We start from the raw sequence: 14,361 nt of genomic DNA on the forward strand, positions 1-14,361 counted from the left end.
ATCAATATTTTACTAGTATTTTATTAGTACTAGTACTAATATTTAAGTCCTATTTTACTCTAAATCTCCACCTTAACGTTCCTTTTCACATTTTTCTTCTTTTGTTTTTGCCGTTTTGCATTCGTGTATATCGCCACCTACTGGGTAGGGAGGAGAATCTATAGTAAAAATAGAACTTAAATATTCATCAGTTTCTCACCCACACCTATCATATTGCTTCTGAAGATATAGCACTGGAGTTTTATGGATTACTTTTGTGTTGCCTTTATGTGCTTTTTGGACCTTCAAAGTTCTGGCCACCATTCACTTAAATTGAAGGACCTACAGAGCTGAGATGTTATTCTAAAAATCTTAATTTGTGTTCTACAGAATATAGAAAATCATACATAACTGGGATGGCATCAGGGTGAGTAAATGAGAGAATTTAAATTTTTGCGTAAACTATTTCTTTAAGACTTGGTGCGGTGACTACTTCCTACATCATTCATGCAGTGTGGCAATGCATACTGTACATCTCAATGCATATGCCTGAGTGTTTCAGGGTCATGCTTTACCTGTATTCTCCATGTTTTGTAACAGCTGTAACAGTAGAGTGAGTCTTTTTATCTGTTGAGGGCTCAGGTCTCGTGGGTTTATCCCAAAACCTTCTAAAAGAGTGGCCAACTGCGCCAGTGTGTCCTCTGTAACACACAAATTCAACCTACTACTGCAAAATGAAAACATCAGCACACAAATCATCACTAACAACTAATTGTTTTTTTTTTTACTGATGTTGAATGCAACTCTGTCCTCAAGTTCTGTTTTATTGCAAGTGTTCCTGTAGCTCAATTGGTACAGAATGTCCCAGGGAGCACATGCACCAAAAATGTATAGTTAGAATGTGCTGGTATGTTGCTTTGGATATAAGTGTCTGCTGAATGTAAATGTATTTTTTAACAAAAATAATGAAATCTAATGGAAAATCAACTCAAAACACACAAGGCAACTTTCATTTTATGAGTGTTACTTATTTGTGCAAGAGACAATAAATAGCTTTCAACTGTAATTTTTTACCCTGTGCAAAATTGCAGGAAAAAAAAAATCGCATTCAGACTTTAGTAGTTCTGAAGATGCATTACACAGAAAAAGCCAGATTCCACCAGACTGATACTCACCATCAAGTTCAGCAAGAGAGCTGTAGTCCTGAGGGACTTTCTTGTTTGTTCGCTGGGGTAAGCCCGGTTGTCCCTGTAGGGTGTAGTCCTCTCCATAGTCCAATGGGAAGTCTAGATCTTCATAATATGGGGCGGCAGGGAGTGCTGCCGCCCCCCTGTGGCGAAAAGAGGGCTTGGCAGAGGCGAGGTAGAGAGAGACAGCATCTTCCAGGAGCTGACGGTTTCTATCTCTCTGCTGGGGTCCAGTTCGAGGGGAAGGTTGCTGGTATCCCACACTGGTGTGAGGATGGAGAGAATGGGTCATGTCTTCCTGTTAGGGAACAATGAGGACAATGAGTGGGAAAAGGTATTCATGACTCTTAAATCTATATGTGTGTTTCCAATTGTAATGCGCATTTCTTCATTTACAGTCCCAGTTTACCTGCAGGTATGAGTAGGGGTCCATAGGTAGGGCCTGCATCCTGAGCGAGGAGGACTGATGGGGGTCTAGAATCATGTAATCCATATAGCTCTGTGCTGGACCAGGCTCAGAGTTAGAACTGGAATAGACCTTCTTAACTACAGGCTGTGAAGGCCTAAAAAAATCAATCAATTACACTAAATCATCTTCAAGATGTAGCTGCTCATTTCATTGAAATCAAAGGTCTGAAGTCTGACAAGAGCCCCAAAATGAGGTTTTCCAGCCTCACGAGCACACACTTAAAATAAAAGCCACCAAATAATAAATATATATAAAATAATATAAGTGCAGTTTTATCTTTTTGAACAATTTGATTCCATGTTTCTACTACACCTCTGGTACTCACTGTGCATTCTGGGTCTTTTGGGAGCGTGTGTGAGTAATACGGCTCAGCTCCTTAGCAATGATGTGCTGTGTGATGTCATCCTGCCAGGAGAATCCTGTTTACATGCATACACATGCACAAACACTGCATGAAAGCATGTATGCGTAATGAATAGATCCTTTTGCTGGTGTCTTTATTACATGAGTGAGTCAGTGTGTATGTCGGCTTATTGTGGGTGTGCTTTCTCCTTGAAAACAAGTCTGAAATCTCAGATGCAGAATCCTGCTTATGATCAATACAGCTGGACAACACTGAGGAGTTAATCCAATGACATGGCTTGTTTTTTTTCTCTCTCAAAGTTTTGTCCGTTAGTCTCTCCATAATTCAAATGAATAATCTTCCTGTCATGATTTCATTTGGTATTAAGCTACAGTATTATTTTTGATATATCTTGTACATGCATTGCACGATACATTAGATCAAAGTCTTTCTAGCAAGTCAGTCCACTGTTAATGTTTTTAATCCAGTTTTACACAGGTCACAACTGTGAGGGATAGCTAAATGTCATTTTGAGCTCCAGGAAAATACTAGCTATTTTGGGTGCTCATATACTTCACTAATATCTAGAATTTATACAGGGTTTTTATTAATAATTAAATAATATTATAATTTAACTTGTTTATAATTACATACAATTTATTTGTACTTTATTTAATTACTCATGTATTAAAAAAGCACCAAAATAATATTATAATGTGTATGTGTGTGTGTGTGTGTGTGTGTGTGTGTGTGTGTGTGTGTGTGTGTATATACTACTTACCCTGAATCATCAACTGTTTGAGCACTTCCTGTAGTCTTTGAAGAACAGGAACAGAGACCTGGTACTGAACCTGGTCATGTCTGGAGCTCTGACACTGTCCAAAGATGCGGTCTGTAATACAAACATAGATTAGTTTCAGCAAGTATCAAACACCAAAGAATAGCTGGAAAAGATATCTCTTCTGATTTCTGATATTTTGTTCAATCATTGTGTGAAGAATCTATGAACTAATTAATGTTAAAAAGTTACTGATGACCATCAAATATTAAGAAAAAAGAAACAAGAAAATGTAAAACATTTTGTGAAATATGGTGTAACCAAACTAAGCCATAAATGAAACAATGAGCCAGTTGTTTGACTGACAAACACCCTTAGCATAGTCAGCCCACCCCACGCACATTTCCACACATATACCATTGACTCATCCCTGACTAACCCCCAGTTGTGTGGTTTAAAAAAAGACCTGAAGGGCTGAGTTGATCCCCTGACACAAATGAGCTCCAAACATGAACCCAGCCATTTTCTATCTCAGAGCAGGTCTGCCCATGAATATGACTCACGGCTATTTATAGCACAGATGGAGATGTGAGAGCACTATGGGGAAAAATAGATCAGTTGCCCTAGGGAATCAAAATACACAGTACATTATTTCATCGTAATAGAAGACACCCAGGAGAATGGTCACACCACAATTCCAGTAAAAAAATGAAAATGTGGAGTAACAAAGCATATAAACTTAAAACAATTTGTTTTTTGTCTCTCAGAAGGCAAGGCTATTTGAAGATTCACAGATTGCTCACATTTTTCTATTGTGCCATTCTTGTCTATACCCATAAACACAAAAAGACACACACTTACCTACAAAGTGTCTGAAATTACCTTTTTTTATTAAGAAGAAATAATTGACACCTCTAATTGAATTTCATGAGGATATTGTACCTTATTTTTTTCTTTTTATCTAACAGCTACAGGTCCCTAAATGATTTATGCACTAAACGCTTAATTCACAAGTTCACTAGTTCATATAGTCCTGAGCGCATTAAGGTAAACATAATTGGTGTGCTGTCCATAACGGAGGGGCTCGAGCACAGGACTGGGCTCAAAGGAATAGTTCACCCAAAAATGAAAATTCTCTCAACATTTACTCACCCTCATGTCATCCGTGATATGTATGACTTTCTTTCTTTAGCAGAACATAAACAAAGATAGACTTTTAGAAGACTATTTCAGCTCTGTAGGTCCATACAATGCAAGTGAATGGTGCCAGAACTTCCAAAAATCACATAAAGGCAGAATAAAATGTAATCCTTAAGACTCCAGTGGTTAAGACTTCAGAAGAGATATGATAGATGTGGGTGAGAAACAAATCAATATTTAAGTCCTTTTTTACCTATAAATTGTCCTTCCTGCCCAGATATGCGAATTGCCAAAAACAAAAGAAGAAGAATATGAAAGTGAAAGTGGAGATTTATGGTAAAAAAAACTAAACCTGACCTGTTTCTCACCCACACTTATTAAATCACCTCTTAAGATGTGGGTTTAACCACTGGAGTCTTATGGATTACATTTATGCTGCCTTTATTTGATTTTTGGGAGTTTTGGCAGCAACCCCTCTAATGTTCAAGACAAATCTACACCCTTGCTTAAATACATACATCATTTTTTTTTTGTTAGAATCCATTTCTGACTTGAAATAATTCCTAACAAAGCACAGAATGAAGGATAAAGGGATGGCTTTAGGAATCTCTAGTTATTTTACCAAGATGTCTAACTGTGGTTTTTAAACCCCTTTTGCCCAAAAGAAATAAAACTGTAAAGATATAAATATAATATAATATATGGGTATAAATTTGAGCATATGTGCGTTGATTGTGTATGGATGCACGGCAGATACGTATTTCTGTGCGTAAGCACCGGGCAGTGAGTCATCAGTGATTGTGGGGGCGTACACCCAGCTTCCATGGGCTTGATGATGTCACAGTTACCAAGGGGACATAGAGCAAAGGTGGGAGGGACTTGATGCAGAGAGAGAAGAGCAGGTGACAGAATACAAGTGGCTCAGGGTTGTGGAAATACATGCACAGGTAAAGCCCTGAGGGGGGTATAAATCAATGGGATATGTGAAACAGTACTGGAATCTTCAGATTACTGCATTAAAACACTTTCAGTCATATGGGGTCATTCTAAAACCATAAGACAAAATTATCAACATTTAGTCAGTGTTGATAGTGTAGGATTGTAGACATACAGTATTCTTTACAGAACTAATTTCAGAATGTCTTGTTACAGTGCGTTCCAAAAGACTGAGACCACATCGTGGGATTATTTTTTTATGATATGAATTGAAAAATAAATATTTAAGATCATTCATTCAATGTCAATAATCAAATAAGCAAATTTGTGACATTTGTGTGAACTTATTAACTAATTTGTACAAATTTTTTTATTTGTGTCCAAATCAGTACTAAGTCAGATTTCCTTGCATCCAAAGATATTTGTGTAAAAAAATTCCTATACATTTTATCCCCAAATCACTCAAATTGTTAGGCTGATAATATAATTTAAATTTTTTATATATATATATATATATATATATATATATATATATATTGAATTACACTGAAAATGTTTTTGGAGTGACCTAGAAAACAATGTCCACGCAGAAATTGCAAGTAAATTTAAAGGTGCAATATGTAAAAATTTTCATGTAATATTCCCTTTTTTTTGCCTTGTAACATGTAATTGGCTTGTAACGCAACTTAAAAAATGAGCCCTTCCCAGACTTCCTAGGTTGCCTATTAAAGCCTGTAGACTTCATGCGAAGGGAGCGGGTCGCATTTGCCTGGAAAATCCAAAGGATGTGACATTAATGCGCGCTCCCGAGAGCCTTGCCTCAGTGCGTCCGCTATTCAACAGCATCAACAGACAGTCTGCAACACTAGGAAACGTTACCTTAGGCTACGTTTACAATAATTTGTAACAGCGTTGAAAACAGCGTTTTCGTTTCAAAACGCTCTCCGTCCACACTAGTGTTTTCAAGTGTTTCCAAAAGTTGCTCGTCCACACTGAAACGAATGAAAACGCTTAAATCATGTTACTGCACATGTGGAAAATCCCCGTTGCATGAATGGACGGAAATGCAATTGTCCTCGTGTTCCGACGCCGGACACCAATTCCGAGTAAACTTCCCTTTGCCTTTGAAGGAACGCAATGTGATGGTTGTACAAAGTAACATTTTTTTTTTTAACAATGCTATCAAAGTGAGTATTAAGTACAACAGCACTGCTATAACACGGGCCGCCATCTTGATTTTTTTGGTTGGATAGATCACATGACTGCATCACATGACAACAAATACATCATAATTTTCAGATATATCCATTTTCACAGTCCACACTACAATGTGAAAATGGCGTTTTCAAATGTATCCACTTAGGAGTGCATTTTCAAAAAGCTCAGTTTTGCAGAGAAAAATGCGGTCTCAGTGTAGACGGAAGGCCAAAAATTTATTAGTGTGGACAAGGCCTTAGAGATGGAATCCAGCATACGTTCGGCTCCCAGCACAACACCGACTCTTACACAAACTCTGTTCCAGCACTGGAGAGTCAGATGTAATATGCAATCTCAAAGTTCGTAGTAAAACAATCATAACTGTGTAATTTCAATTATGCTATCTCATCTGTCAGCATGATACTGGTGAATTAAGTTCAATCTCTTTGTACGTTATGACATTGTTTTGGCCGATGTTCGCTCGTGTCCCTATGGAGTGTGTGCACGAGCCTGAGCAAGAGCAACAAGTATCTGGGTGCAGTTCTCTTAACGGCCACAAGTGTCATTAATAACAAGGGTCTCTGAATCTTACATACTGCACCTTTAATAGACCACATTTTCAAGTAAAGGCTAGACACAACTCCTCGTATAAAGGTTACTTTGCAATACCCTGTTTCAAGTGCATTTTACTCACTTTTTGAATTTTATTCAAGCATTGTAGCACTGAATTAAGTCATGCTTTTAAAAGTGAGTAAAATGCACTTGAAACAGGGTATTGCAAAGTAACCTTTATACGAGGAGTTGTGTCTAGCCTTTACTTGAAAATGGCATTTGAATGCTTTTTAAGTGTACTTAATGTACCACAGGCCACACAGAAGCCTTCCACAGGGAAGCTTAATGCATGTTTTGTAGTCTACTGGACAAGAACACCTTGCTTTAATGGCTATAGAAACAAGATCCAGAGCTGCGCACGCAGACCTCAACACTTGGTGCATGAAACACGATGAATGTAACAATAAACAGATACAGTCATTCTTTTGATCATGAACTGGTTATTTTAAGTAGAAAATGAACTTCAGACTTCACAAAACAAGAAGTTACCAACAAAGCTAACAACAAAATCAACAATACAATTGGTGTAAATCAACTTGCAAACAGTGAAACTATGCAAGCTCATTCATTATTCAAGCTTGGTGTGTGCTGGGAACACCAACTTCAAAAAGTTAAGTAAATGTTACTCAAATTAGCAAATAAATATGACAAGGATTCTCCTTTAGGATTCATATATGATAAAGCATGTAAATATAACAAACAATATTAAATAATATATACTCATTTTTACATAAATGTAGAATTTACTTAATATTTTCAAGTTCACACTTAAACTAACTTATTCAATGTAGACAGTACTTAATATTTTCAAGTTCACACTTAAACTAACTTATTCAATGTAGACAGTACTTAATATTTTCTACTATATTTAATTCATATTTCAGTTTAGAAAAGAATGCAAAATAGAAGCATTTTCACTAGTGGTCTCAGACTTTTGGACCACACTATATTTCCAAGTGGACTATGTAAGACATCTTTGCTACTCTTAACTAGCATGAAATGAGTGAAGCAAATGTTCCTGGAGTGTAAATTCTTTAGCCTCATTTATGTGTCTTTTGTTGTCTGAGCAGCAGGATGTAGAAGAGCTGTGGTGTCAAGTGATGATCCATAGTTGGTGATTAAATCATCATGAGCAAAACATGAAGAGGAAGGACACAGGAGATAGCACCACATGCTATTCTAACATTAGTCAGCCTCATCCTTTTTTCTGAACTACAGAGATTTACTATATTTGTGAATGACATGCAATACTCTCCCCCTAGTGTGATACTCACCATCAGAGCAGAACTGCTCCCTGGAGCACAGCCTCTTCTCAAATAAACAGCCTGCATGCAAAAGAGAGAAGTGAGAGGGAGAGAATGAGTGAGAAAAATGAGGAGGCATAAGAACCAGACAAATTACAATAAAATAAGGGTTAACGTTACCATACAGTTATTGAACATAATGGAGGGATATGTGAAACTATATTTGTGTATTGAGGGTTAGACTGAGCATTAAATCTGAACTAGACTGTCTAATTGATCTTTCCTCCACAAACACTCATCTCAGCATGGGACTATAAACAAACTTGTCAAAACTGTCTTTCCTTATTTCTCTGTGCCTTTTACAGGAGTTGTAAACAACATATCCAAAACATTTAAACAATACTGAAACAAAATGAATGAATGACACAAATCATTCATCCATGATGGTCAATAGTTGCAGCAGATTGCTCGGTTTCCCCTAAGATGCAGAACTGCTGCGTGGGACGATGAGGTGCGGAGACAAGCTCTGGGCATGAGCTGAACACAGCTGATCAAATAAAAAAGGCGCAACTGCCAGTGAGCATGACCTGACTATGCTTGAGTGTGTATATGGGTGTGTGTTTGTGTGTGCGTGTGTGTGTGTGTGTGTGTATGCGTGTGTGTGTGTGTGTGTGTGTTTGTGTGTATGTGGATGCGTGTTTGTGTGCCTGGATATGTGTGTGGGAATCACCAGGCTGGCCAACAGCACTGCTGTCAGGGGAACAGAGTAGGACAAGCAGAGATAAAAAGTCAGGCTGATAAATCTAGAGGAGAATAAATCCAGAACTGGCATAAAAACAGATGTGGAGGGTTTAAAGTGTGTGACGCATAGTAAGCATTCTGTTTGGTTGAAATTCAGGAAACACTTTACAATAATGTTCCATTTGTTAACATTAGTCAATGCTTTAGGTATCATGAACAAACAATGAACAATATATATTTTGTAACTATTTTTTTATCCTTAGTTCATGTTAGTTCATAGTTCATGATTTTCGTCTGATAAAATGACATACTAGCCTTTTCTATGTCGAGTTATAGCCAATTTTACATCAATGTCATGATGATGTAATGTCAACAAACACTAAACCCTAAAATGACTGTAAAAATTACAAGTTTAAAACAAGTTTAAAGCTCAAACAATACATTCGTTTTAACATAATGATTAATTTAAGTGCTTTTATAAAATGATAATCTTTTCTGCCTTTAAACCCTCCAAAAATGGCTCACATTCACTTCCACTGTAAGTGCCTCACTGTACCTCAACTTTTGCTTTTTTAAAGAAACAAATAATTTTTGTGGTGATCAACATTATCCCAAAAGTGCTGTCAATTGAGCTTATCTTGTATTGAAATCAGAAAATTCCTTTAACTAAGATTAATAAGTAATAACTAATATTTAATAAATATTATTCATTGTTAGTTATATTAACTAATGTTAACAAATGGAACCTTACTGTAAGGTGTTACCTAAACATTCTAAATGGAATAATACAACAATCAAACGTAGCAATACAAGTAACTGATTAACTCTATTAAGAGTGAAGTTTACTGAACACAGTTCTTACAAAGAGTTAATGTTTAGATATTTAATGCATCCCAGTGTACCTCAAAATAAGAGTTGTGATATTTTATCATAATTTTAAAACTGTCTCCAGTGAAGCAAACTGACAGGTAAGCTGCTGATATCAACCAGTCTCAGTAGCAAATTCACATTTCCCCTTTCCTAAGTTATCATATTCTGCAGAGGCAGCCTTGGACACTGTTTTACTCAAACTGGATTAATGATGAAAATTGCGCCTCTTGTATAAAACATACAGTAGTGACCAACACCAAACATTACCAGAGTTTAAACTCAGATACACATATCTATTCTCAAACCTCCATTAATATCAAGCCTCTTTCAAGTCATAAATGCTACATAATATTCTTTAACCCCTTAACTTTTTACACAGTTAGCTACATGTATGTTCTAAAGACACTTTCTCTTTCCTGCAGTGGTATGTGTCTGCATTGGACATTGTGAGTCATAATTGCCCTCAAAAGCAAGACAAATGGGAAAACACAAGAAACTGAGAGACAGGATGGGGCATCTGTGGGAATAAAGGCAGGGTGGATGGCAAAGACCATACGTGTCAATAACTATATCAAAACCAGCTCTCAGAAAAATAAAGGCAACTAGAGGCAAAGGATGAACAAGTCGAATCTGGAGCTGTAAAATTTCAAAATTGTAATAGTGACTTATGGTTCCAATATGGAACCAATATGGTTCCATTTTTTAACATGAATTAACACAAACTAACAATGAACAATACTTTTACAGCATTTATTAATCTTAGTTAAGGTTAATTTCAACATATACAGTAGTAGTACATTTTTTAAATCAAAAGTTGTATTTGTTAACATCAGTTAAGGCTGAACTATGAACTAACATGAACCAAGGCACTGCAGCCAGGGGGGATATGGGGTACACATCCCCTGTACTCTTTACCAGAGGTAATTTCAAATGGTGGATTTGTATACAGTATTCTTTGCATTTTGTTACTTTGGGCACTGGATGGTTGTGCAACCATCCAGCGAATCACAGGTGAGTTTCATGAGCCGAAACAACCCTTACATAATAGTCCATTAGTCAGAGTCTAATCAACGGCTCTGTTCATTTCTACAAAGTTGCTTTCAACAATGCTCATTTATCCATGTTTTTTTTATTTCCATTAATGCTGTCTAAATTAATAATCTAGAGATGAGGAAAACACAAATGAGAATGATATATCGGCATATTGTTCTTGATTTGCAGCATTATGTGGAATGCACTGCAGAAAAAAACAATCCTTCTTTTAAGCACACATTGTATGAGGAGTTTATATCAGCACATGAGTCTTTTACATTATGTTCGTGAGGTAATACTTTGATCGGTTGTTTTTGCCAATTAAGCAAATTATTAGATCTGTGTTAAATATGTAAAGATATTTTTAATATCAGCTCCTGTTTTTAATATCTATGTTAGTTGATGAAAGATAGATCTTCTGTGTTCATCGAACACTTACTGAGTTGAATTGATATATAGACATGCTTTTTTATACATGAAAATGTACGACCATTAATGAAACTGATTATAATTATTATTATGATAAAATTCATGCTCATAAGTTCACAATCAGTAGGGAAATTATAGATTTGCTTTTTTTATATAATGCTTAAATGCCTCGGCTCAAGTCTCTTTGTAGCTCTGTAGACATACAAATTTTTGAAATATTCAAATTTTCTTTTGATCATTGATTGAGTGACTATCTCATTTCACACAAGACATCAAAAGGTGGCATCACCAGAACTGGTCACTGAATGAATCATTAAATGGATCTGAACAAATTTTGGTGAACATAGTCAGAACACTCGAGCCACTTGGATACATTTAAATCACACAATGCACAAGCACAGAGTAAAACATTAAATTGTGCACATGCACATTTTTCATTATTTTAATTGATTAAATACTTTATTCAAGGACCAGCTTGTGCTCAGTCTTTTATTGTCAAGTGCGAAACAAAAGCAAGTGCTCCACAAGATGCCCTTTATTTTTGCAGCTAATTTAGATAAGTTTTACATTAATTTGCAATACTTGAATGTAAAATACTACAAATACTTCAGTACAAATACAGAAAATATTTAAGTTGTTCGCAGTTAATATAACCCTCTATTAAGGAGTGTAAACATGTGTGGCTCGCTGTGTGGGGCGAAGGGCTCGAGGCTCGAGACTTGACCCGAGCACCCTGGATTAGCCTAGTATTGATGTAATACATGGATGAGATGGGGAGGTGGTGGGATGCCGGAAACCCTCAGTGCTACGTAGAGGTATGTAACTATTTACATTCTCTTACTCTGATCGGTCGGATTAAATGAACTTGCTCCTCCCGCATCTGGTTAATAAATCTACATATAATACTTACATATTAATAATAATTATATCATACTTGCATATTAATATATAGGCCTACTGTAATATATAAATAGTGCACTGCAAGTTTTGGGTCTGTGCGAGCCCCCCACCCCCATTGTTAGTGCACGATATGCCTACATAATGCATTAACTAATGTTAACGATTGGAACCTTATTGTAAAGTTATGTCAGTAGTAATCACATGAATAACGCACGAATAAATACAAACTAAACTAACAGCAACCTTACGAAATCCGTTCTGACGGCTCTTAAGAAGCGCCCTATAGACACAGTGATGAAGAATAAGCAAATGTATAAGACTTATTGGATAATATAACATAGCCTAATAAAGCTTTCAGAAACCAAATGGCTCACTGTTTCCGTTTCGCCGCCGTACGTGTCGCCAAGGACACAGAGACGAGTAGGCTATAATGTTATTTCTATTGGTCAGACCATGATGGCGAATAAGGGGCTGTTCAGACATAGACGCAGCGCAACTAATGAAATAGAAAGCAGGTTTCTCGAGAAGCGAAGAAGTTCTTGAAGTCACACAAATGCGGCGTTCCTTCGCGAAACGTTCAAAGACGCCCAAACTGCGCAGACACACGCACACACAAAAACACGTTTTAAAGGCCCCTCGTGTGGCTTTTTGTTGTTAACCAAATAGTAAGATTGAAGGTTATGAGACCTTCGGGAATGCTAGATTAAGTGGATAAATGTTTTATAAAATAAACGAATTGCAATGCTGTCCCTATCCGTGGTGCTGAAATGTTGCTCTTCACCGAACGGCTCCTCTAGGATGTGCATTCCCACCAGTTGCGTGATAGAGCTGAACGAAATTCGCTTTACCATAACGTTTTGATGCATGTTAAGCAAAGAGTAGGTCACAATGTTTTGGCAAATCAGATCTCTGTTTGAGACTCGAGCAAACACCTGAACAATTTATGCGGATATCTCACAAACTGATTTATAAGAATGACACGACTAGATATGAAGCATCTTATACGTGATGCCACATGTCATACAACGCAATAAAAATGTAAACGCATTGCAGCATTTTCTGTTTTTGCTCAAAACATCTGCAAGTAACAGTAACTACAAAATGACAGAATTAGGAGCACCCAGCCACAAGTCATTGTAATAGGCCTTAAAACCGTACCAGTTCCCAGTCTGTCTGAATGTGCAATGAAACAAACAAACAAACAAAAACAAAAAAAGTTAATATATTCTTGCATCTTTCATTTATTTCTCGATGCCTTTCTCTGTTAGCGATCCAAATAGCTACCCACCGTATTTGCCTGCCATCCCAAGCTGGTAGAATGCGGTCATCAACAACAGGGCTCTCCATAGTGGTGGATGCATCATCTTAACTGTCCACGGGACTGAAGTCAGCACGCGTTATTTTACCGCCGTACATCAGGGATTTAAATCCACATTTTGTCTGTCGTTGCCGCAGGCTTGTGCTAAACGGTTGTAGCACAAGTGATGGACGCGGCAGGTTAGGCAAATCAACTGTGGGATTCCGTTTTAGGCAGTCATTAACACACGGATGCATTTACGAATGCACCGAATTTGTGGTGCGGATCTGGATCGGGAATCACGCTCTTCCTGTGGCGGAGACCCGCAATGACGTCACAGAGAGACCAAGAGATTTGTGAAGAGTAGTGAATGAGGTGGAGGAGGAAGTCGAGTGCTAGTGCCACAAAGCTGAAGCCCAAACATCTATTTACAGGTTTACCAGAGAAATGAAAGACTGGGCAGGATGTGTAGTTGGAATACTTGAATTCAGACTGAACATGTTTATGTTTGGGAAATGCAGAATATGATGGAATCCTTCTGCTTTTAGATTTTCTCCCCTAACGAAGAGATTGGGTGGGAAAAAAGACATCACATTCTCATAGGAAAGAATAGCCTACATACTAAATTATGTATTCCTTAAAAGGTAAATCATTTCCAGTAATAAATACTACTTGTTTTTGAATTTTTTTTTTATTATTATTATTTTTTACACTGAAAAGTAGTACATATGTGGATTCATAAAAATACAAATAGGCCTATGTATGCTACAATATAAAAATGCATCACTAAAAATGTTTGTCGACATGTGATAATAGTTGTTTAGGCCTACTAATGTTGACAATCGTATGTTTATTCCTGAAAATATTCCTGTGATGTCCAACATTCATTATGAGACATTCGTCTCAGTGGCTGATGACAATAATTTAGCGCAATAGTGCTCTAGGGGGGGATTGTAACATTATTCACTTTTTCCTTCATAACTCACCAGGGCCGTTTCTAGGCACAAGCGAACTAGGTGGTCCCCTAAGGCACCACCTGCTGGGGGTAGGGGGGTGGGGGGTATTGGCAATGCAGGACCGCGAACCAATGGGATGAGGTTGCTCCACCCAGAAGAAAATTAGCGATCTCACCTAGGATGCCAAAATGGTCAGAAACGGCTCTGTAACTCACATACCTGCCATAGTTTTGGTATAAGAAACATTTATA

The 14,361-nt window shown here is 37.2% G+C and overlaps 1 protein-coding gene across 1 annotated transcript in view; it reads right to left on the minus strand.

The window, feature by feature from the left end:
- LOC127655054 (receptor-type tyrosine-protein phosphatase-like N) overlaps positions 1–13,401 on the minus strand; it is a 38,237-nt gene extending 24,836 nt beyond the window's left edge. The window contains exons 1-7 of the mRNA XM_052142650.1: positions 13,146–13,401; positions 7,916–7,966; positions 2,760–2,870; positions 1,961–2,054; positions 1,576–1,729; positions 1,155–1,464; positions 555–680 (exon numbers count right to left, since the gene is read on the minus strand). Coding sequence (XP_051998610.1) covers positions 555–680; positions 1,155–1,464; positions 1,576–1,729; positions 1,961–2,054; positions 2,760–2,870; positions 7,916–7,966; positions 13,146–13,221 — 922 coding nt within the window. The 5' untranslated portion in view covers positions 13,222–13,401. The remainder of the gene's footprint in view (positions 1–554; positions 681–1,154; positions 1,465–1,575; positions 1,730–1,960; positions 2,055–2,759; positions 2,871–7,915; positions 7,967–13,145) is intronic.
- Positions 13,402–14,361: the final 960 nt, after the last annotated feature.

The sequence above is a fragment of the Xyrauchen texanus genome, chromosome 14 (assembly GCF_025860055.1).
Source record: "Xyrauchen texanus isolate HMW12.3.18 chromosome 14, RBS_HiC_50CHRs, whole genome shotgun sequence".
NCBI classification, from domain to species: domain Eukaryota; kingdom Metazoa; phylum Chordata; class Actinopteri; order Cypriniformes; family Catostomidae; genus Xyrauchen; species Xyrauchen texanus.